Below are 22,398 nucleotides of genomic sequence, written 5' to 3'. Positions count from 1 at the left end.
TTGTCGCTGGGACGCGGAGGAGACAGGCTCCGGTCCTGCTGTTTACGTTGGGTCATATCAAATTGCAAGTCTCCAAAGTCAATTCTACTCTGCTCGAGTTGGGGCTTCTTTGTAAGCTCGGTTTGTCCAACATTAAAAATTGAACGCTACGTCTGCTCCATATGATCTGATTTGACTTTTTCCTGCGAAGAGTCAGAGGTCAGCGACGCTCTAAAGATGATTTGGAAAATTATGCGTAAAATGTAATATATAAATATGAATATTGATATGTGTTTTTTTTTAGCAGAGGTGCATTTCTCTCAGCCTCCTCACAAACATGCAAACTGACCCCGGAGCCCAGGCTAATATATTTTTTATTGTTGCTTTTTAATAATAAACATTTAAAGTGAATTCTAACGAGGGGGAAATAGGAATTTATTCCAGCGGAGGGTTCGGGCAGAGGCTCCCCGGGATAGAGCCGTGCAGCCTGGGCCACTGGTCACATTCCTGTGCGAATGATCCGAGTCAATGATGCAGAACAAGCAATTTATGGATTTCTGTTTCTACAGCTGCAAATGGCGACATAAATCAAACCAATATAGATAATCGCCCTGTTCCTAGAAAAAAAGAAAAAGGAATAAAAAAAAAAAAAAACACACAACGGTTCAAGTGGAACAGATTTTCCTTTTTTTTTTTAATCGGAGCAATGCGACCTGGTTCAGATGTGTCACTTTCTCATCCCACATTGGCCTGAAGCGTGCCAGGAACCCAAAAAATAAATAAAATAATTATAGGATTTATTAGTGGCAGCGAAAACACAAACAACCGCGCCACTTTATTTGTTTATTTGTTATTTGTCCCTGTTTTTATTTCCTTAAGTATTTAGTCAATACTGGGAGGCTGTGCTGGGAGCCGGCTCAGTGCGAGGGGAGGTAAAGAGTCTATCCTTAGACATGGGAGAAGGAGGGAGGGAGCGAGGGAGGGAGAGAAGAGCGGCAGAACTGATAGCTCCACGCCATCTGTTTCAGCCAATGCTCAAAAATTACTCAACCGTACCGCCAGACACCGCTTTTTATCCACAGAAAGATCATTGTTAGCGGCTCAAAATAAACAACAGATTGCCCATTAACACTTTCCCCCAAATATCCCCAGATTATAAGCATATTGATGACACTTCTATTGGATCTCTCCTTATGAAAACCTCCCTGTCTGTCTGTGTGAGCCACGGGATATTATCCAGATTAATAAAAAAAATAAAAAAATATTACAATTTATAATTATTATAATCAATGCCATCACAATTCATTTTAAACCCGTGATATTTTTTTAATACACTTTTTTTATTATCAGTGCCACAAAAATTATTGCTGCTGCTGTTACAATTATAATTATTGTTGTAATTGTTTATTTGAGGAGATAATTGATGTGGGTATAAATTAATATAATGATCTTAACCACATTCTTACTCAGGACTCATCTAATATATTATGTTGTCCTAACATCATGTTTATTCCTGCCCTGATTTATCATTCTTTTTTTTTTGTGGTGTTCAGAAACAGCAGCTGTGTTCGACTAATTATTTGTGAATTCATGGGAAATAACATGTGTTTAAGAGATGACTGTGTTCTCACTTGATTTATTTTTTATTTTTTTATCCCCTTCTCATTTCCTTTCAAAGGCCATCATTTATGAGGGCCAAGACAAGAATCCAGAAATGTGCAGAGTTCTTCTTACCCATGAAATAATGTGCAGGTAAGAGTTTTTTATTCATTTATTTTTATTCTATCTTTTTTTGTTGTTGTGCTCTGTCCATTTTGAACATCCAGGCTAAAAGTAATTCCATCCCATTCAATAAGTAGAAGGTTTTGACACTCATGATGTGATGCAGCAATCCAGGCTGTCCTGTGGTCCACCCACACACACACAGTTAACACACAAACACAGAGACACACACACACACACACACACACACACACACACACACACACACACACACACACACACACACACACACACACACACACACACACACACTGACAGCCAGAGAGAGAGAGAGAGAGAGAGACAGAGAGAGAGAGAGAGCTGCTGTCATTTCTAACTTTTGATTTGCTGAGATTCAACTTTGATATGAATCTGAATGTGACAGTGAGAACGTACTGACTGTCTCCTCCAGTGAAGGGACACTGCATGTATAATAAACAGTCAGTGACACAGTACATAAGTTATGTTTTTTAATTCTCACTGCATTTATCTCTCGTACATTTCAAGAACCGCTTGTCGTCACTGATGCCTGCCATAGACAATGTGCTCTCTGTTAAGTTATGCATAGACGTTGCATGTCATGTATCAGCTTTTCTTTTTTTTAATTTGAGAGTCAGTTCTCGGTTGATCCCACCTGTCAACAATGATCAGCGAGCCTTTTAGCGTCATTTAACCACATAAATCTCAACCTCTCGTATTGCGCTGCTATTCAGCGGTGTCATTGATACCAAAAGGAAAAACGCCTTTTGTTGTTATTGTCGAGCTCAGCATGAGCTTTGTGAACATTGAATTCGGATACTGTCGGTTAACCTCTCCTTTGTTGCACCGGTGCATTGTTCAAGTTACTGGCTGAGAGCAAGTGCAGCATGAGAGCTGAGAATGATTTGTCTTTTTCCATGCATAAACTCATCACTCACGCTCAATTTATACATGCATCCATCACTTATTTGTGACACGTTGAATATGCTTGTGCTCTGGAGGTAATATATATATTTTTTTGCCGAGAGGAAGTGTGTTTTGCTGCTGAATAAAGAAGTACTTTAACTGCTGCCTATTATCAGATAAGTGGATATACATAATAAGGGCAGTTATAATAAGAATAATCATTTAATCTTATCTTGTTTTTTCCCCTGCTTGTACAACAGCAGGCTTTGAATTATATATTTGCTCTAATACTTTGCAGCACCTTCGCTGTAAAACACATCTTTATTGCTGCTGCTGGAAAGTCATGTAAATCACACATATTTAAATAGCATGCGGTTGACTGACAGTAGCTTTGCACAAAAATCTTTGTTTTTCTTTCGGCACCATATGGCATAAATCAGTCGTACTCTTACATGTTTATATGTTTTCATTTCACGTGGAAGCCGGGATGATGTATTTGTTTATTATTTTGTGCGGTTTTGACTCAAGTTCTAATCAAAGAAGGGAAAAGCCAGCTAGCTATAGGCAGAGGAGATGCTTGAAACATGTGCTGGAAGATAGATTAGTGCTTTTGAGGCCATAATTGATAAATGCCCCGCAGAAATATTGGTTGAGGGTGGCACCTTGCATCTCCCTCAGAAATAGCAGCTTGGCAATTAGAGGTAAACAAAAGCTGAAGCTGTGAAAAGTGACTCCCCTGCCTCCTGGCCCAATCCCCACTCCCCTCCCCTCCAACACTAAGCCAAACAACACAACATGTTGTTTTCACCATTTTTATCAGCCATCAGCATCAATGGAATGGATAGATTGAGTGAAGGAAATCTCATGACAATTTTGCTCCCGATATCAAAAAACCACTCCGAGCCACTTCATAAATGTATGTGGTTTTGCGTGCATTATTTATTTATTTTTATTTATTTAGCAAAGTATTGCTTGTTCTCCCTCCTACACACACAGACACGCACACATGACTCACACATATGTCTTGTCTTCCTATAGCCGATGCTGTGACAAGAAAAGCTGTGGAAACAGGAACGAGACTCCATCAGACCCTGTGATCATTGACAGGTAAGGTGGCTCGTGAGCAGCTCCTTCTTCTTCTTCTTCTTCTGTGTTTGTGAACGAGTGGGATGAGGTAGATGAATGAGTGAGCGTGTGAGTGACTCCGAGCGGGCACCTGGGTGAAGCTGGTGAGCAAACGCTTCCCCTCCCGGTGTGCCAGACGGCCCGGTTGGGCTGACTGGCGTCCTCCGCGGCCCGCAGTGTGGGAACCGAGGGGTGAGCCTGTGTGAGCGGCGGAGGGGCGTCGCTCCCAGGTACCTGTGCACCGAGGGGCGGTCACCACCTGGATGGGGTTTGTTCAATCACAGGTGGCTCAATCACTGGAGGATCATGCTGGGAATACACCTAATTAGCTTAGGCAACTTCAGATTTATTTGGCTGGCTTCCTCTCTTTGTTTACGACAAGTGATGCTTTACACTGTCAATACTTGCTCTCCATTGACTGTTTCCTTCGCTCGAGTTCCCCGTGAGCTTGACGCCATTAAAGTTGCGCTTTAGAGGGGATAAACATTTTATGGGGGCTGTTTTGTTTCGGCACCTTCAGGAAAGTTACATCTGCCACATTTATATTGCCTTCATCACTTTCTAAAGAGGGAGAATAAATGGTTTTTCTTTTTTCCAGGCATTGACATTTTTCTCACACCGCGAAAACTATATGTCCGGGTCAGTGTGAATATATTTAGGCGGGCGTGCATGTTCGTGCACGTGTGTGTGTGTGCGGTGGGATATAAGGGCGAGGTAGGGGGCTTCGTTTGAGCCTCGATCTCAATGTAACTCTCACCACGTAGTAGGGAGAGACAGCAATGCTAATGTTTGACTAGCCGGAATCACTGTTTGCTTAGTGGAGAATGCCTGGTATCTGACAGAGGGGACAACTCTCTTATTAGTAATCAAATAGGGCTGAGCAGTTGTTGCTGCCACTCCACTCCAGCGGCTTCTCATGCATCAGGAAGTAGGAGCTGGCTGCCCTGGGAGCCTGGATGGATTACCAGAGCTACTGCTGTCTGAACTCAAACTCACACAGACACACACGTAGATAAATGCAGATACACACACACACGCACGGGCGAGGGCACCAACACGCAGACAGACTGACGCACACACGCACGCACGTCCTCACGCATGCTGCTTGTGTTTTGCTCGTGCTGCTGCTGCTCCGGCTGACTGTTTTTACTCCTCATGACAGTCACAGTGCCTGTAAAGAAAAAAAGTACTGATGTGTTTAGACCATGTAAGGTTAGAGGATTCTTTGTTTGTTTGATCTGGTGCCAAGTGGGCTGCTTAATTTATCAGTCAGGTGCATTTATCAGTGAAGTGCGAATATTAACATATAACTTGAGATGCCTAATTTCCGCTGCTTTCATGTTTGCTTTGTGTCGCTCGGCTGCCTTTTCGCTGCTCAGGGTTTCACACACCATTGTTCTTCAATCCGCCGCCACAAAACGTGTAACATAAGTACAATAAGCAAAATGAATGCACGGAGAATTAAAGTCAAGAAGAGGGGTGGGAAAAAAAAAAAGAGCAAGGGAAAAAAGAAGCGGATGGATATTGTAAGCTCAACTGGCTCAGGGAGGGCTCGGATTTTCATTGTGATGAGCCTGAATAGGAGTGGAGTATCCCTTTCCTTGCACAATGAGCGGCTCTGTTGAAACACAAAAGCATATGTTCCTCATTAGACCCTCCCATTGTCTCCATGTCGTAACTATGAGCCCGTCAGCTCACCCCAGCAGACCCACACAGGTTCCCAGTGGCTGGGGGGGGGGGGGGGGGGGGCTCGCGGAGAGAAGGGGTGCCTGTGAGAGGTTGCAGGGTTTAGCGTGAGTTACGGACACGACCAGAGCACGGTGCAGGTTTTTTTTGCTGCGTAAGATTATTTACTGCAATTACCCGAGTGTGTCCCGCTGTGCACACGGGTAAGCTTTTAGTTAAAGCTTCCATGTTTTACAGCCATTTCTCTTACATCTGTCATTTTCTCATGCACATCATTACAGGCACCTGTGCTGCGGTCACTCCTGGCAGCAACTGATTATTTCCAATTGAGTAGAACATAGTTGAGTGACATAAACCTCGAGGAGAGGTTTTGATTGTTGAATCAGGCACGTCTCATCTGTCTACAATTACAGTGCGAGAACCAGGGCTAGCACTGCCACATTTCCTGGAGAAACAGTAGCATGGTCGAACCTTAAGAAACAGATTTGGAGTGAATCATTGATGGCGTTCGTTCGCTGCAACATTTTCCCAGATGGCAAGAGGGGAGAGCGCGCACAGCTAGCTGGCATCTAGCGAGACATTAACTGGCGTTCCCATGGATCTGGCATATCCAACGGAGTTTGGGAAACTTATCATTCCAAATGTGTCCTATTTTCCTGCGGTCAAGCCAGACATCTGTTTACCCTATTTTCTCTCAGAGTTTTGATACAGATTTTCACTCAGATTTTTTGAAGAGGAAGGATTCGCTTAAAAAAAAAAAAAAAAAAAAGTAAAAAAAAGAGAAAGTTGGTTAGATATAGGCCCAACAGCTGTCACAAAGTTTCAGCACTGCTTGGTCTTTAAATATTTCAGCACTTACATTTGATGTCCCTGCATTATTCATTCTCATTTTTTGGACGCAGAAAGTCCCTATTTCTGCTGCATCTCGGGCGCCTTTATATGTGTTGTGACTCAAATTTCACTATCTGTTAAGGAAGTCAGTGTATTTTGCATTAAGTGCATTTGCATGAAAGTAAATCGTCCTCAGTAGCGCCGGCGTACGCTACCCTCTCTTCCCACATCAAACCCGATTAAAAATGTCAAAGTCTATTGCCGCTCACATTAGTAAAAGGAAGCAGTAATTTTTTTGCGACTGTTGCTATGACCGCAGCACTTTGCAGTTCAGTGTAATCATCTCTCCCCCTGTATAAATCCAGCAGTGCTACAGATGTCACATTTATAACTTAATGGTGCCTTAAAGTAAGTGGGGGGTGCAGGTTTATTCAGTCGGTATATTTGAGTCTTTAGAATTATAGTAATGAGGCACCGATATCTGATTAGACGGTTTCCCCATTTACAGTGCATGTAGTGTGTATAGTCAAACATAACTCAATTTCTGATGACTCTACTTGTCTGGTATCTGTCTTCACTCTCTCGCATATTGACTTTGTCTTCTCTAGTGTGAAAGATTAGATACATCGTCCGGGGCTCGCGCATGGATTTTGTAATAAGACGGCGCATGTTGTTGGAAGTGGAGGGAAAATGACTCGTTCTGTGCGTGGGGGGGTTCAGAGGTCACGTTTTACTCTGGGAGGCCGGGGCAAATTTATGCAAGCAGAACTGAGACGGACACACGGAGGGAATGAGTTATCAGTGTGTGCATTCTTCCCCGCGTATGAATTTTGAATTTAATGTATGTTCATGCAGTTTAACATCCCGTGTCAATTTACCCACGCCATTCAGATTCCGGACCAGATCTAAACATGTCAGCTCCATTAATTCCAGCGGCCGCGGCGCTCCCTTTCACTTCCTGTCACAAAGGTCAAAGAGCACTGACCTTTGGAGTGCAGCCCAGCCACTGAATAATTCATGACATTGACTTGTTTTTCCCCTAATTTTTTTTCCCCTTGTCTCTTTTTTTGGTCAGCACACACACGGCTGTGCTGTGGGAGGCTTTTATTCATTTAGCTCATTTATAAAGGCCTCACCGCACCTGTTTGTGTGTTAATGCAATTAAATTTTGGCCTAATGTAAATTTTGCTTAGCTTTCCGTTATGTCCCTCATTAGCGCGCCTGTATTTTCCAAACGACCGCGCGTTATCGTTCATTTGCGGAACACCTACGAGGTCATTTCCCAGAGTGCACTTGACTTGTTGTCAAGTTGTTTACCAGAAACAAAAGGCTGCAGCCTTAGAACGCCTCGCGTGTGGTTCCCCCGGCCTTCTGAGAAACAAATCGGAAAATTTGTGCGCTCCCATCTGGTTTTTGCAAAAGCGTGATTACCTCCAAAAGCTGAACAAATGCCAGTATTTATAAGGTCAGCCCTTTATGTGGAAATGTGATGTAAATGAGAATCAGTGAAAGGGGACATTAAACAAAATTAAATTCATTGTCTCCTTTAATGTCATTTACATTTTTGGCTAAGCCCTGGACTGTCAAAGAGGATTTCTAAAACCATTTTAATTGCACATCAGCATTGGGAAAGAGGGTGTGTTTCTGCTGAGCGGCTGTCTCCATAACCTGCGAGGAGAAGTCTGTTTATGAAGAACCTAAATGACATGTTTTCACTGCATCTGCAGAGGGGCAATTAAGATGGCACTCAGTAGGTAGTGTTAATCTAGCATTGTGCTCTCGCCATCCATAATGAAAACGACGCCGTGGATGGGGCCACTGTTGTTGTGATTGAGAGTTGATTGCTGCAGGTGTTTCTTCTGGATTTTTTTTTCTCCGCGCTGCGTTCCGCTGAGGGACCGGAGCTGCACTGTTTCTCTAGGCTTTAGTGAGTCAATTAAAGCTGGTAACTTGAATAGGAAACGTTTTTTCCCCCCCGTATTTACCCATGCGTGTACCACACCTTTAATTTGTGGCTCAACAATATGTCAGTCGTGGCGTTTCCACTTCCCCCCCGGCCGCTGTAATTCACAAGACAGATGTGAGTTTTTTTGACGCCCATTGAGAAATGGGAGAATAAACTGGCCACCCCTGCCTAAACCGACATGATGTTTGAGTGAAGCCTGTCTCCTCCCGAGCCAGCGGAGGAAGAGCAGGAAGTGTTGAGAGCGAAAGCTGTACTTGGCAGCTCACCCTTGGCTTGCACTTGCTGAAAAATGAAACCCAGACCCTCTCCGCAGCCTCGGAGCCAGAACCTCCTTCCCAGTGCTCCGACATCCAGCGTTGGGTAATACTGTTCACTAAGCAAAACATTACCTCAAATTATTCTCGCCCTGTTTTCTATTCCCTCCTCCCTCATGTCGGTTTTATCGCAGTTTGTAAATGTCAAGACACGTACAAAGACGCACAGTATAAATGATATTTTCCAAATTATGCTCACATGTTTGGGTTCACATGAGTGGCGGCTGAACGTAACGTGGTGCCTGACGCTCCCGGGGGAGACCCACCTCACTAGGGTAGGATTCCCCAGTGGCATCAGCTAATGGCAAGACTTGACAACAGCAGAGAAGCCGGGGGTGTTGTGTTTTACTAGCGCTGAGCAGGGGTGATGACTTTAACATGTGTGCAGAGAAAGACGGAGATGTTTGTGTGGTGTGTGTGTGTGTGTGTGTGTTGGCACGCTCCTGTGTGTGTGTGTGTGTGTGTGTGTGTGTGTGTGTGCTTTGCTAAAGAGAGAGGTGTGCAGTACGAAAGAGAGGCGCGGGCCAACAGAGCGACGGATTCGGCTCCAGCTTGACGGCAGTGAAAGACGAAACATGGTTCCACATGTGTTGAGAAAGAGCAGTCCATCTGTCCATGGAGACAACCCCTCCCCCCTTCACCCACCCCCCTTCCCTTTCCCTCTTTTTTCCTTCTCTTCCTTCTCCTTCCCCTCTCCCCCCACCACTCTTTTTACTCCCCTGGTTCACTGCTGACAGAAACAAGGCCAGAGCTGGGGTGATGGGATGAATGCTGGGCCAAGAGCAACACTGGACCTTGTATATATACACACAGTTGCACACACACAGTTGCACACACACACACACACACACACACAATGCCGAAGAGAAATAAGCGAAGGTTATCAAATATTTTTTTTTGGGGGGTATGTTTTTATATGTTGCTGAAGTTTACTATCTTCAGTCGTAGTCACACTTGGGTTTAGCGCTGCGTTAATGTGGCTGTGGGGCAATGTAAGTGATTTATTTTGATATTATGAAAGAAAACAATCTTTTAAGATTTATTCACTTTCCACCGACACACACTGCTGCAATAAGCCACCGCGGAGCAAACCTTACATTATTGAAATTAAATCTGAGGTAAATAAAACATGCCACTCTTTCTCAAATATTTAGCAGCTCTCTTTTATAATTAAACTTTGTGGCTGTTTTCAAGACGCTGTTTGGTGTCGTGAAGCATTAATGACGCGAGAGCTTTGTCGAATGGCTCCTGATTCTGTGAATCACATTTAGGTCACTCAGACCCGTGTTGTTTTAGACATTTCTTCTGGTGAAAAAGGGTCTCCTTTCTTTCTCTTGGCATGTTCTCACTCCCATTCAATCCTTATTAGGTTTCCCCTAATTGTCAAACAAACTGTTGGGTCAACCTCAGTCGTATCTGGCCGTAAAACAGCACATTAGGCCCTGGTGAGGGATATATGTGGTATTTCATCGGAGACGGAGTAATGCTGGGGTTTTATGGTTAAGTACCAGTTCACGCCCACGCCATTTGTTTCGCATTAGAGTGGAGGTTTTGTAAATCAGATCAATATGTTCGCTGAGATGTGATTCCTTGTCGGGATCTCCCGAGTCGTTCTTTCCTCAAGTATTTTTCTTAGGGGACTGGATGTCGATGCACACTCCTCCACTCCCCCTTCCCATCCTTTCCCTTTCTCCCCGGCCCTCTGTCCCTCCCTCCATCTCCACCTCCATCTATTTCCATTTTCTGAATGTAGCAATTTGTAGTGTGACACGGGCGAGATTAGGATGGGAAGCAGTCTGAAGATTTCATCGGACATGGTCCTGCTCCCACTGGTGTGAGGTCACAGGACAAAGATGCGGGAATTCGGGGAGAGGGTCATCAGTTACCTCGGGGAAACGAGCTGGTCTGCTGGCTGCTCTGTGGCCCCAGGGGTGCCTGGGATGTATCGGACGAGAAGCCCCAGAGAAAGAGCCCTGAACCAGTGTCATTTATTAAAAGTGACAAGTTATTTCTAACTATAGCTCTGTTTTTATTGTTTTACAATGCTGTCATTTGGAACAGTGCCCCTCTGTTCAGGAATCACAAACAAGTGATGAATGAACGGGGCGACCTGAGTTATTTTATTCTTTTTACCATATACACATGCTCGATGCACTTTGGCGACGTGTGTGCCATTAAATTATATTATGAATGTTGTCGGGGCGGCTTGAATTAAACCCAATGTGCGAGTTTAATGAAGACAGACTGCATGATAAGCGCAATAAAAATATTTCACCATTCACCGGTTTTCTCCCGGACATTTGTTCAGCAAATGAATAACAGCTTTTACAGTATGAATCTGGAGCTGACCTCCGCATAATCAGTTCCAGAAGTTCTGCAGAACATGACCACACCGCGGTGCCTGTGCTCGGAGACAGAGCAGCCCCAGCGTCTATTTTAGTGTTTGTGTTGGTTTGACTTTTTTTTTATTCCGGTGGGATTTTTTTACATTTAAAAAACCCCCCCACAAGACTCACGCTAATAATGGAGTATTTATTCAATGTTTGACCATTGCTCTTCATTGAGGGTCACTGAGGTACTCGGCTCCCCCTCTTTTTTTTTTACTGCCTGCCCCAACTGCGTTAATGATATATGACAGAAATTTCCTTGTGCTGGTTCAGTGGCAAGAAAGGTCCTGGCTAGTCTATATCAATCCATCTGACTTATGTTCCCATGTCTTGAATTACCGCTTGATGGAAACCTGCTGTGGGCTTCTTTTGCCAATTGAAATCAGATCTCCTCCACTGCCTGGTGTGATATTGATCCATATTCAACACCCAGGCTGCCGATCGATCAGTATTGATTTACAATAAAAAACACTCCTCTGCTTGTTCAGCACCGCGATCGATACTTTAAAGCAAAAGGGAGGAAAAAAAAAAATTATAAAGAAGAGGAGAAAAAAGGTTGTTTTCTTAACCACACGGTGACCAGCTGCAATGTGTAAAAAAACATGTGAGGAGATTGTTCATTTCATTAGAGGACAGCGCGTTTAAGTGACCAAACCTTGACCACGGCGGCAAACCAGCGACCACGTCCGCTGTGAGCAATGATCCTGTCCCGCCATGTGAGACAAACCAATAAAAATGGTTTAACGGGATGACACTTCTATAAGGACTCATTTATTGAAGGAGGTGTGTCTGTTTCTGAATTAGTGGCACATCTGCACTGCCACGGGGAGTGCTAAAGCTGTCATATCAAATCTGTCTGAAAATTGAAATGGAACGCTAAAAGTGGTGGATCAAGCCCGAGCACTTCAGCTTGATTTCGCCGTGTTAACACGATGACATGATTTCCTGTGTTTTTGATATTAATTTGTGTCGCTCGCACACACACACACACATGCACACACTTGCCGCGCCTGTGCCTCCCACACGGCCATTACCGGGGCCCCGGTACGATCGCAAAAAGAATAAGGCAACCCATTCAAGCTCCTGTCCAGATCCACTTTTCTCTCCGTCACATCTTAGTCTTAATCTCTCAGACTTCCTCTCCTCTGCCAAATAACCGTTCCCATCCAGCAGGTCCCAGCTTTGGCCTGGACTGCCAACATCTGAAAGTTATTATCCCCAATCTCTGACATCCAGGAGTTTACAGTTATATAATGATGGGGAAAACCACATGTCCCCAGAGGCAGAGAACATTTTTGAGATGCCTCCCCATCTGTTTTAGGGGGAGCTGCCCATTTTGGGCCAAACTCACAATGGCAGCCAGGCAGATTTTTTTTGGGTAATCTTTTATTTTCTACCACTGGAACACACCAGTCTGGGAGTCATTATATGGGGTGATAAAGCAAATCCAATTGGGTCAGGTTCCCCTCCGCACAGTGCTGGTGGCACCGGCTCTCCCTGCCTCACTGCTCGTCCCTGACTGTGTAAGTGGTGGTTGTTTGTTTGTCCTAGAGAGGCTGGGCTGGGGGACTAATGCAAGCCCGGGGGCCAGCCAGGTCGGAGGCGACGGTAAACCCGAGCCGCCTGGTGTAGCAGTGCTCCCTCGCTGCTGGCTTGGCCTTGTTTGGACTGCAGCTCCGGTTTGCTTTCTTAGAGGGAAGCTGAGCCTCCGTAATCATTGAGCCTTTCGCTCGGGTGGGGAGCGCTGCCGAGACCAGAGGGAGTGATGACATAGGTCCGCAGAGGCCTGGCCCGGTCCACCCTTGCTGCTCTTAGCATATTTATTTTCTCTTCTCATTGTATGGTTTGAATCACACCATATTATGTTCGGACCCTATGCACGTGCATAGGCACTCAGATGTGATGAGGTGGACGGCGTAAAGCTGTAGGTTTTGTTTTTACTAATAATGCCGGGGATTAGTGACTTGCTGACCTCAGTGTAGTCTTTATTAGTCTGTTAACCATATACTCTCGTTATGAATAACTGATGTCGGAGCAGTGAATCAGACATGCAGATCAAAATAACACCGAGGGGGGAACCTAACCAAATTGCATGCCGTTATTGAATCATCGCTAAACAGATTATTTTTATATTATGTCTGGATAAATGCACGTTTCTGCTAAGATGCTCGAAAAAAAATCTTACACCTTTAGATAATTGAAGATACCCATCTCTCTCCCTGGGCTCTCCTCAAAAATCTTTTATTCAACATCACCACTCTGTTCTGTTTTGTTACGTTATTGAAATGGGTTGTCGATTCGAATAGAGTCAACCTGGTGGGCCAATCTCATTGTAGCCAGTGGAGAGTGAAAGCCATCTCTGCAGTGTAGGATCACCAGAACACACACAGAGATTGGACGAGGGGGGCAGTGAGAGCGCGAGTGCCTTCTCCAGATGGAGATCCCAGATATGGGGGGAAATGTCCTGGCCATTTTCCAGGGTTTCCATAATGGGAATCTACCCCTTGCTTGCTTATTAAGTTGTGCACACAAGGAGGAGTGAGGGGAGCGATGGAGAAGAGAGGAGATAAGGGCAGGCGAGGCGAGAGATGGACAACCTGTGCGCCGTCACCTCTCTGTTGTAAGTGTCAAGCAGACCCTGTCGGAGAAATCACAGGTCATGTGGATAGATGATTGTCAAAGCACCACATTGATATAAGGGCTTTCTGTTTCCCCCCCCCTCAGAGCCGTGGAGGCGCATGATAAGATTTGTTTTTGTTTTCTGTTGGAGAGGGAGAAAGTATGACATTCAGGTCAGGGAGGTCGGCGCTGGGGGTCACGGGGTCGCAGCCTTTGTGGTACCTGAGTAACCTCACATGGCTAAGCCATTTCTCAGGCTCCCTGAAATGACGGTAGGGTGCAGAGGGGAGGAGTGGAGGTGGTGGTGGTGGGGGGGGAGGTTGAAGAGGTAGGCAGGAGAGTGATCTATCAGCGGCAGCAGCAGACATGCAGACAGCATGGCAGCTACTGCAGCTAAACAGAGTGAGACAGATAGGCAGAAGTCTCTCATACGTAACACCGGGAGCTTTAAGAAGACAGTGCTGAGTGTTATAGATGCTTGACATTGACCCCTCAGACAGAGAATGGTGTATTTATCAAGGTTGTAGGACAATGGTGTATTTGTTTGTAAATTATTTAGTTCACTGGGTGAAATGCTACTTTCCTCGCCACTGTTGTAAGATAAGAAGCGACTCTTTCTTTGGTGTCTCGTGTCATCTGTTTTCTACAAGGCTTAGATTTTAGGTGATCATATTTGTGAACACTGTCAGTTCTATCAAGTCAAATCTGCTTTAAAAAGTAGAAGAGGGGAAAAAAAAAAATCTCTGAAGCTTGCATTTTTCTCCGAAGAGAAATATTTGTGTACAGATAGGCCTGTCATTCTGTGAAACAACATTCATGATTCTTTTATTGGTGCTCAGCCATCGCCCCCTTCTCTTCCTCTGTGGGAAAAAAAAGGGCTAGTCTACAAAGTGGCTTTTTGTCGTTTGAGAGAAGTAAACTTCATCAGGTCGACGGCGAGGTGTGCTTCACATGTCACTCAGTCGAGCTCCCTCCTAATGAAATGCTGCATACAGATTTCTGCCCGAGGGCTCAGGGGGATAAGACCGTGGTAACAGAATGAAACAAACCCCTTCCCATTCACTTCACTCACACACAAACCCACACATACACACGCAAACACACACACACACACACACACACACACACACACACACACACACACACACACACACACACACACACACACACACACACACACACACACACACACACACACTCGCACTCTCTCTCTTGCTGGAGAGCATCCATGTGAGGAGATCCAAATCTGCAATTTATTCAAATATTGATATTTCTACTTGTCAGGAGAAAGGTGCCTTGAAATTTCCTCTGAGTACTGCTGTCAAAAAAATAGCAGGAAATATGTCAGATAATTCATAAATGGAGTTCAGCGCTGCAAAGTCAGTTGGGAACAGCAAAAATATATCTGCTTGTCAATGAAGAATAGGAGCAATATTACAGAGCCTGCTACTCATTCTTCCATCATGTCAAGCAAACAGCTCTTGCAGGCCCGTAAGTGTATGTTTCTCAGCCTGTGTGTATTCGTGTATATGCGTGTATATTTGTGTATGTCCTCGTGTATGTACATGTGTATGTATATTTATGCATGTGAATGTGTGTGTGCTTTGGCTGTGTTGTGACTCCTACTTAGATGTGTTTGTTATCTTTTTCCATCAAGACACCCCATTTCCCATCCCGGAGCAGCCAATGGGAACGTGTCCTTCTTTCTTTCTTTTTTTTAGCAGAGGTCCGTAACCGGACGCTGGCCTCCATGTGGTTTGCATTAGGGCCCCTGAAACTGTGAAGGACGCCTCGAATGACGTGAGGCACTTGCAGACCAAATTCCGTTCTGCTGAATGGTGGAGAAAAGAGCTCTTCGGAATCCTCTGAGATTTTTTGGCTCGGGCCCGCCAGCGATTAAAATAGGGCGGAAACCAATAACTCAATGATTCATGGGGCAACGTCCCATGAAATCTCTTACCCCTTAGTCACACCCTTGTGCAAACCCAAACTAACTCGAACTGTGCTGATTAGTCTTTTTTTTCCAAAGTGAGAAAAATGGGAAATTGGACAAGAGTCTTGTTCCCTTTCTCCTGTTTATTGAACAGAACTTTCGGCACCCGGAGCAGAGCAGCCACTCCTCCCTCCCTCTCCTCCGCGCCCCCCCCCAACACACACTCGGCTTGGTACCTCCATTTTGACAAAGTGCGGCGCTTCCTGATGATGCATCGCTTGACCGTGTGGTGCCAAGGCGAGACAGAATAGGACGCCACATATCTCCTGCGGTCACGTGATGCCATAGTTCACAGCAGCTGATGAGATGCAGTTTGGCACAGCTTGGGACCCATCTGGGAGATGCAGATACGCAGACAGAAGTATTTTACAGCAATGCATCTGCGTGCTTGAAGAGCTATTTAGCATATGCTGCTATACGAGAGAATTTTATTTGCTATTGCCAGCTGCAGATTAGTCTTAATTTCTCAAATATCCGACAGAGCAGCTGATCCACAGGCGACGACGGCCAACATTGACCAAAAAGCTTGTTTTATTTTATTATGATGTTGCAGCATGTTATTTCATATTTTACTTAATAACAGGGGTGTATTTCCAATTTTTTTTCCCCTGCACCAACAATAACATTGTCAAGCAGAGAGCAGCACAGGGCTGCCAGCGCTGGCCGGTTTGTTTCTGTTAGCTCCAGCAGAAGTCAAAGCCCATGCTGCTGCTCTAACTCAAGTGGCTGATATGTTCGGCCATCTAGGGCATGGCAGGCGGTTGACAGTCCATGCAGCCTGTCTACCCACAGGACATCTCCACACAGTGTGTCCACAGCGGAGGCCAGCGCTGTCATCTGGGCCCCACTATGGACCACTGCTCTGCTGACAGTGAGAGGGTAAACGTTTACCACCTCAATCCCCCATTAACTCGGTGAAGGCGCTTCGATCCTCTGTGAAAATAATGATATTGATTGGAGCTCGGCTCTACAAACGAAACGGTTGCAACTAAAAGAGGGATGGGCCCCCTGCATTAGAATATGGGATTTTCAAGGATAAAAGAGTGTTTGGATCTTGTTATATTTTTCCTCTCCTCCATCTCCCTCTAGCTTTCCCCCACCTCCTTGTCTCCTCGCTCTCTGCATTTTTATGTGTGTGCATGTAGTGTGAGAGCCCGGGTGTCTCCTAAGATTACCCTCCGCTATCCCCGCAATCAAACAACAAATGACAACATCATTGCTCAGGCCTTTCAAAATGCGACACAAAAAGTGTGTTGTAGCTACATTAACTTGCAACAACCCCCTAATAGACCCTTGTGGGTTTTGTATATCTCCCCCCGTCTCTCTCTCCTCTCTTCTCTGTGCTTGGCTGTCACATATCCACCCCCCCTCACAGTGCGAGCCTCCGAGCCTCGGTGGAGATCAGGAGCTCCCTGTCGGAGGTGCTTTGTCACGTAGCCCAGGGAGCGTGGAACTCACCCAGAGCTGTTGAACAAACACAAGCACAGGGGCTGTCAATAGCAGCTCCGCAAACTAATTGCCTGTCAAATGAACCACCCTCGTTAAGCTGCCCTCACACAAACACACACTCACACACACACACACGTGCACTGTGACATTCATACGCTCACACACACACACACACACACACACACACACACACACACACACACACACACACACACACACACAGAGAGCCGTTTTGATTCAAAGAGTAGTGATACCTTGTTAGGAGAAAAGACACGCGAGTGGCACTTCTCTGTTTGCCGTCTTGTTCCTGCAAGCGTTACCGGCATGTGTAGTGCAGTCACCGTGAGATTGCCTTTTTGTTATTATTAAGGGGAACATAGCGTCGTATAGTGAAGTTGATGTAATCCAAACACATCCCACACACACCCTACACCAAATCAGCTGCCGTAATATTCCAGTTTTTAAAAACCACTCATTAGATGGTAGCATAGCTCAATACGCCAAATGTTATTGTTTTTGTTGTCCTTTTTTTTCTTTCTCTTTTTTTCTTCTGTAGTCATTAGGCGGTAGCAGTGGAGTGCCCAGCGCCTTGTCTGGGTGCCTGTAACAGTGCTGTCGGATTGACACAGCTGGGGAGAGCAGCTTGAGGCTGCACGCTCAGGAATACACAGGGGTGTTCAAAGCCCCTCTCTGAATCCTGATCAGAGCGCTGCCCCGGCCAACTGATGGCCTATTAAATATACATGCGCAGAGGTCAGAGCTGGAGGTCCCGGCTTCCTCCCAGCCATGTGCACTTAAGCGGAAGGGCTGGGCAACAATAAAACCTCCTCTCGCTCCAGCGAGCTCTCCCCTGACACCCTCACCTCCAGTGTGTACGTCAAGTACAGTGCTCACCTAGCGCTATATTACAACTGCCTTTGTGAAAAGGCCAAATGATGCATTTTTTACATGGTTATTATATATTTATATTCAATAACACCAAGGACCACTCTTGCGTCTGTCTGTCTCCATTGTTTTTTCTATTGTCACTGATAAATAGCCTTGCTCGGTACAAGCGTACACCGAGTTTGAAGTGAGTCCCGCGTCTTTGTAGTTTGCCAGCGATTGAGACAAGAAGGTAGAGGGAAGAGCCCCATAATGGCCAGTCATGATTAACATATTCAGAGTGACACTCTCTCTGTGTTCGTTCGTTAAGCCCGGTCTGTCTGACTAATGAAGTGGAGCGGCAGTTTATCAATTAACCCAGCACTGAGCCATTTGTGCTGGGGATAATGCTCGCGCCGGGTGTCTTGGTGATCCAGTTTGGTGCCCTTTAACCCCCGCGAGTGTCCGACCAGGCAGGACTGTGTGACAATGACAGCAAGACACGCACAAAGTCCACAAGCGGAGATGCTCTAAACAGGATTTGCTCCTGCTGCTCTCCGGCAGAATGCAGACAAAAGGGTGAGGATTGATTGGGTAATAGGATCATGAAAAAAGATCTCCACAAACTAACATTGGGGGTTTTCAGCATTCTCCGACTTCGCATAGATCATAGCAAACAACTTAGTGCTGTCTCTATTAAAACAAGCCCTCCCCTGCCATTATCTTTCCCCCCACTGCTCCTTCCTCCATTTCACATTGTTTGTGTTCATTAAGACATGGGCGACCTGCCTTATCCACACATCAGACCCAGCTCTCAAGAGTAATTGCGATGGTCTCGCAGAGGATAATGTGGTTTAAACTCAGTATAGCCTGTCTATTAGGAGAGACATGATGGCAACCACAAATAATAAAGAACTATTTATTCCTCTCTCTGTGACGCTAACTAGGTAACATATCAAGCCAGGCCCGCTAAGGGTCTCTCTTACTGTCAGATATGGCACCCTTCATCCATTCCCAATGGCCCTCGCCTCGACATCTCTGCTCTTCATTTTCTACATGAGCCCGGTCATAAATGCACACACACCTCATATATATTTGATAGTTAATATTTATCCTCGCTAGGGAAGTGCACTTTACATGTGGTAACATACGATTACCTGCAATTCTTATAGCAAAGAAACAAAATCGATATGGATATATAATTCATGATGGAGGGGCTATCAGTTTTTATGGCTCTCTATCCAGCCTCATTAAAGTTTTATCGTAATTGACTGCAAGCAGGAGTTTTTAAGGCATGTTTCTCCCTCACTTTCTACCTTTAATAATTAAGTAAAGTTTAATTGGTTGTATTTTGAAGCACCGAGTGGATGATAGGAGTCTCCCAAATTCAGAAGCATGAATTATATAGCGCTATGTTATGCATTAACCTGTCAGTTTGTTCATTTGTTAAGGCGGAAAAAATATGGTCCCCCCCCCCACCTCAGACACACACACACAACCAGAAATCGAATAACTGACCGGCCTCTTCAAAAAAATTCCTTTTTACGTCTTTCATTGCCGTGTTAATGTAGTGACATGACGCTGTCACTCAGAGGGCTCCCGTCCACCGCCAGCGCCCGAATCGACTCCGCTGATTGGTGGTCAACTTGTTCTCTTGAAGGGAGATTGACAGACGGAAAATTGCACTCTCAGATTTCACCCTTCATTCGTTGCAGTTGTTCTTCCACTCGTCAACTCTCCGCCATGCCTGAGACAGACAGAGGCTTTATCCATTAGCTGCTGGCTTGGCGGGTGGGTGGGCAGATTGAGGCGGGATGGAGGAGGAGATGGGGGTAGGAAGACAATCCTACATTTGAGCACTCTGAGGGAAAATCAATCATGTCATCATAAGTGAGAAGTATGGATGAATTTCATCAGCTGGTTCCTGTCCTGTTCACGCCGCTGGCTTTCTGACTGGCCTGTCCCTCTGATTGGCTTTCTCAATGACCCTTAAATCCGGAAAAGAGGGTAGATTTTGAAAACACTTTAATAAGGGTAAATCGGACAGCAGTAGTTTCGGGGTTACCATTTCCCACTTTGTCTACTGCTACACTGTGGGAAACCTCAAGTGGCTTCTCTTGACAAAGTGGTAATAGATTTACCATATGATTTTTGCGCCAAACCCGGCGTCAGGCAGTTTTCGTTAGAAAATGTGTCTCAACTATTTTCTGCCCACTGCAGATATGATGAAGTGTTATAAAGGGCATCGGCACTCTGCCACCGAAAATGTATTTTATAATTTTCCCCATCGTCTCACAAGGTCACAGATGAGCACTAAAAGCATCATAGGTAAAGGGTGTGAAGCAATCAAAAATGGATGAAAGTGAAGACATGGAAATCACAGATGAGAAACTGACAGCCGTTTACAGCCTTGTTGTTGAAGTGAGTGACAGAGCGAGGGAGAAAGTGAGAAGGAGAAGGGTGGGAAAAAAAGGGGGAGAGTTAAAGTGGTGATAAATTTAATGGAAAAATCAAATACAAAACAAATTCATTCCTCTAAACTTGATGCTTCAGTCGTTCTTTTCTTGGCTCGTGCTAAGCCTTAGAATAAACTGTCACTCCTTATCGATCGCATCTGAATTGTTACCGAGATTTCTGAAAAGTAGTCCTGACACACACCCTGCGAATAGTAATCTTGGGAGATGAGAACATCCAGACTGAACAGCTAACACCGCCGACTTAAAATAAAAAGAGGCTTTTCTTTTCTGCCCCTTCTTCAAATCCAAGCTAATACACTTTAGTGAATTACAAATTCAGCGATAAATATGTTGCTGTGAGAGATCGGGCGGATTTTATCGCTCTCGCTTCAAACTGTGAATGAAGGCGGGTGAGGGAGGGGGGGGGGTGTTCTATTTTGTCATGGAGAATGTTTTATAAACAGCGACTGAGCATGAAATGTGTGTACACGATTAGACTGCCATTTGTGATGGAGATGACATGATCAAGAAATCAATTCACTTTGGGTTTTGATTTTCCAGAAAGCTGTGAAATGACTGCTGTCGACTAGAATTCATGTATCATGGTATGGCTCATTATATTCCGATGGTGTATTAATTATGGCTATAGATAGAGAGCTCTGCTGTGAGCTGTAGCCCGGCTGCTGGGTGCCAGGGGGAGCTAGCCTGAGGAGGAAAGCTCTGCTTGTATCCACTCATCCCTCAGCTGACAGGCCTGCTCCAGGAGAAAAGGATTTCTCCGGATTGAGTGCCATTTTCTCTTCTTTAACAAGGAAATTAGTGTGTAAAGGAGATCTGTCAGGATAAAGTGCAGCTTGACTGCTGCCGCCCTCCCCTCCCTCTCTGTCTTTCTTTCCCGCCCTTCCCTCCTTTCCCCGTCCTGTAACTCGCTCTCCACCTCTCCTCCACTTTCTCTCCCTCTATCTGCCTCTCTCCTTTCTCTCCCTTCTCCCCCACTCAATGGCTCCCTCAGGGGATCTTCCTTGAGCATTAGCAGAACACATCCAATGTCCCAGCTACATGATTTCATGATATGATTTGTACCGGGGATTTGCGATAATCCGCAAATAAAGTTGAAAGTGAATGACTCTCAATAAAGAGACGCAGACAAGCAAAACCAGACCTTTTAAGATTTTCTTTATCTTTAATGGCATGAAAAATGAATTTGTTTTGCATTGGATCACAACAATTTTGCAGGGGCCTGAGTATGTTGTTCTGTCGTTGGCTTTTATGATCATGATTAATTCCTGCACAGGAACCTCACTGATATACATAATGCATCATTCGCTCATTTAAATGTTCAGTTCCTCTGCAGTAGCACAGAGCTCGGTAGCTCATTACACATTACCCATGTGTGCCTGGGAGTTGGAGTGTGCCAGCCACTCACTTGTAGTCACAGATACAGTAGCTGCTGCTTTGGCAGGATGTCGTCGATTGACATTGCGATTAAACTCAGGTGTCACCCGGACCACTCTTCATTCCCCGCGTGTTACTCCCTTTATTCTCGCGTCTCGACATCAGTGAGAACTAAGTTTTTTTTCCTACCTGCTGGAGATGGACAGGGGATGAGCCCTACTGGCACATTTTAATAAGTCTGCTTCAAAGGTGTCGGGTGAGGGAGAGAAAAAAATATCAAATCAAAACAGCCTGGGTTAATTTGAAATGTACTCTGCATCTGTGATGGGAAACAGCCTCACAGGTAAGTAAGGGAGACAATTAGGGAATATCCGTAAGTGCAGGAGCTGCATACTAAAAAACGCAAATCACTATTTCCCCATCTGGCCCCTACAGTGCCGAGAACTGCAGCTGAGGTCCGATTTCACCCGTCAATCACGGCCGCCTCGCTGTGGGGTGTGTGTCCTGGTGAGAGAACCTACCCCCAAGTCATTAGCACACACAGTCAAACTGTACTGAGAACTGCCCCGCGCCGCTCCGCTCGACACCGCGGTTTAAATATCCCCAGCCTGTGACAGGATCAGTTTAGCGATCTGTAGGATTGATCTCCTCTTTAAAGTTTTGCCTGAGGCGACTCTAATTGGGAACG

At 45.2% G+C, this 22,398-nt stretch overlaps 1 protein-coding gene across 13 annotated transcripts in view; it reads left to right on the top strand.

Moving 5' to 3' along the window:
* ebf3b (EBF transcription factor 3b) overlaps positions 1–22,398 on the top strand; it is a 68,017-nt gene that overhangs the window by 1,618 nt on the left and 44,001 nt on the right. For 12 of the 13 annotated variants that reach the window (XM_061087335.1, XM_061087332.1, XM_061087330.1 and 9 more), the window contains exons 5-6: positions 1,658–1,731; positions 3,664–3,732. In XM_061087335.1, the coding sequence (XP_060943318.1) occupies positions 1,658–1,731; positions 3,664–3,732 (143 nt within the window). The remainder of the gene's footprint in view (positions 1–1,657; positions 1,732–3,663; positions 3,733–22,398) is intronic. The other variant, XM_061087334.1, reaches the window with a different exon arrangement.

The sequence above is a fragment of the Limanda limanda genome, chromosome 15 (assembly GCF_963576545.1).
Source record: "Limanda limanda chromosome 15, fLimLim1.1, whole genome shotgun sequence".
Taxonomy (NCBI): Eukaryota; Metazoa; Chordata; class Actinopteri; order Pleuronectiformes; family Pleuronectidae; genus Limanda; species Limanda limanda.
Note: the sequence above shows the minus strand (reverse complement) of the source record. Positions and strands in the feature narration are given on the sequence as shown.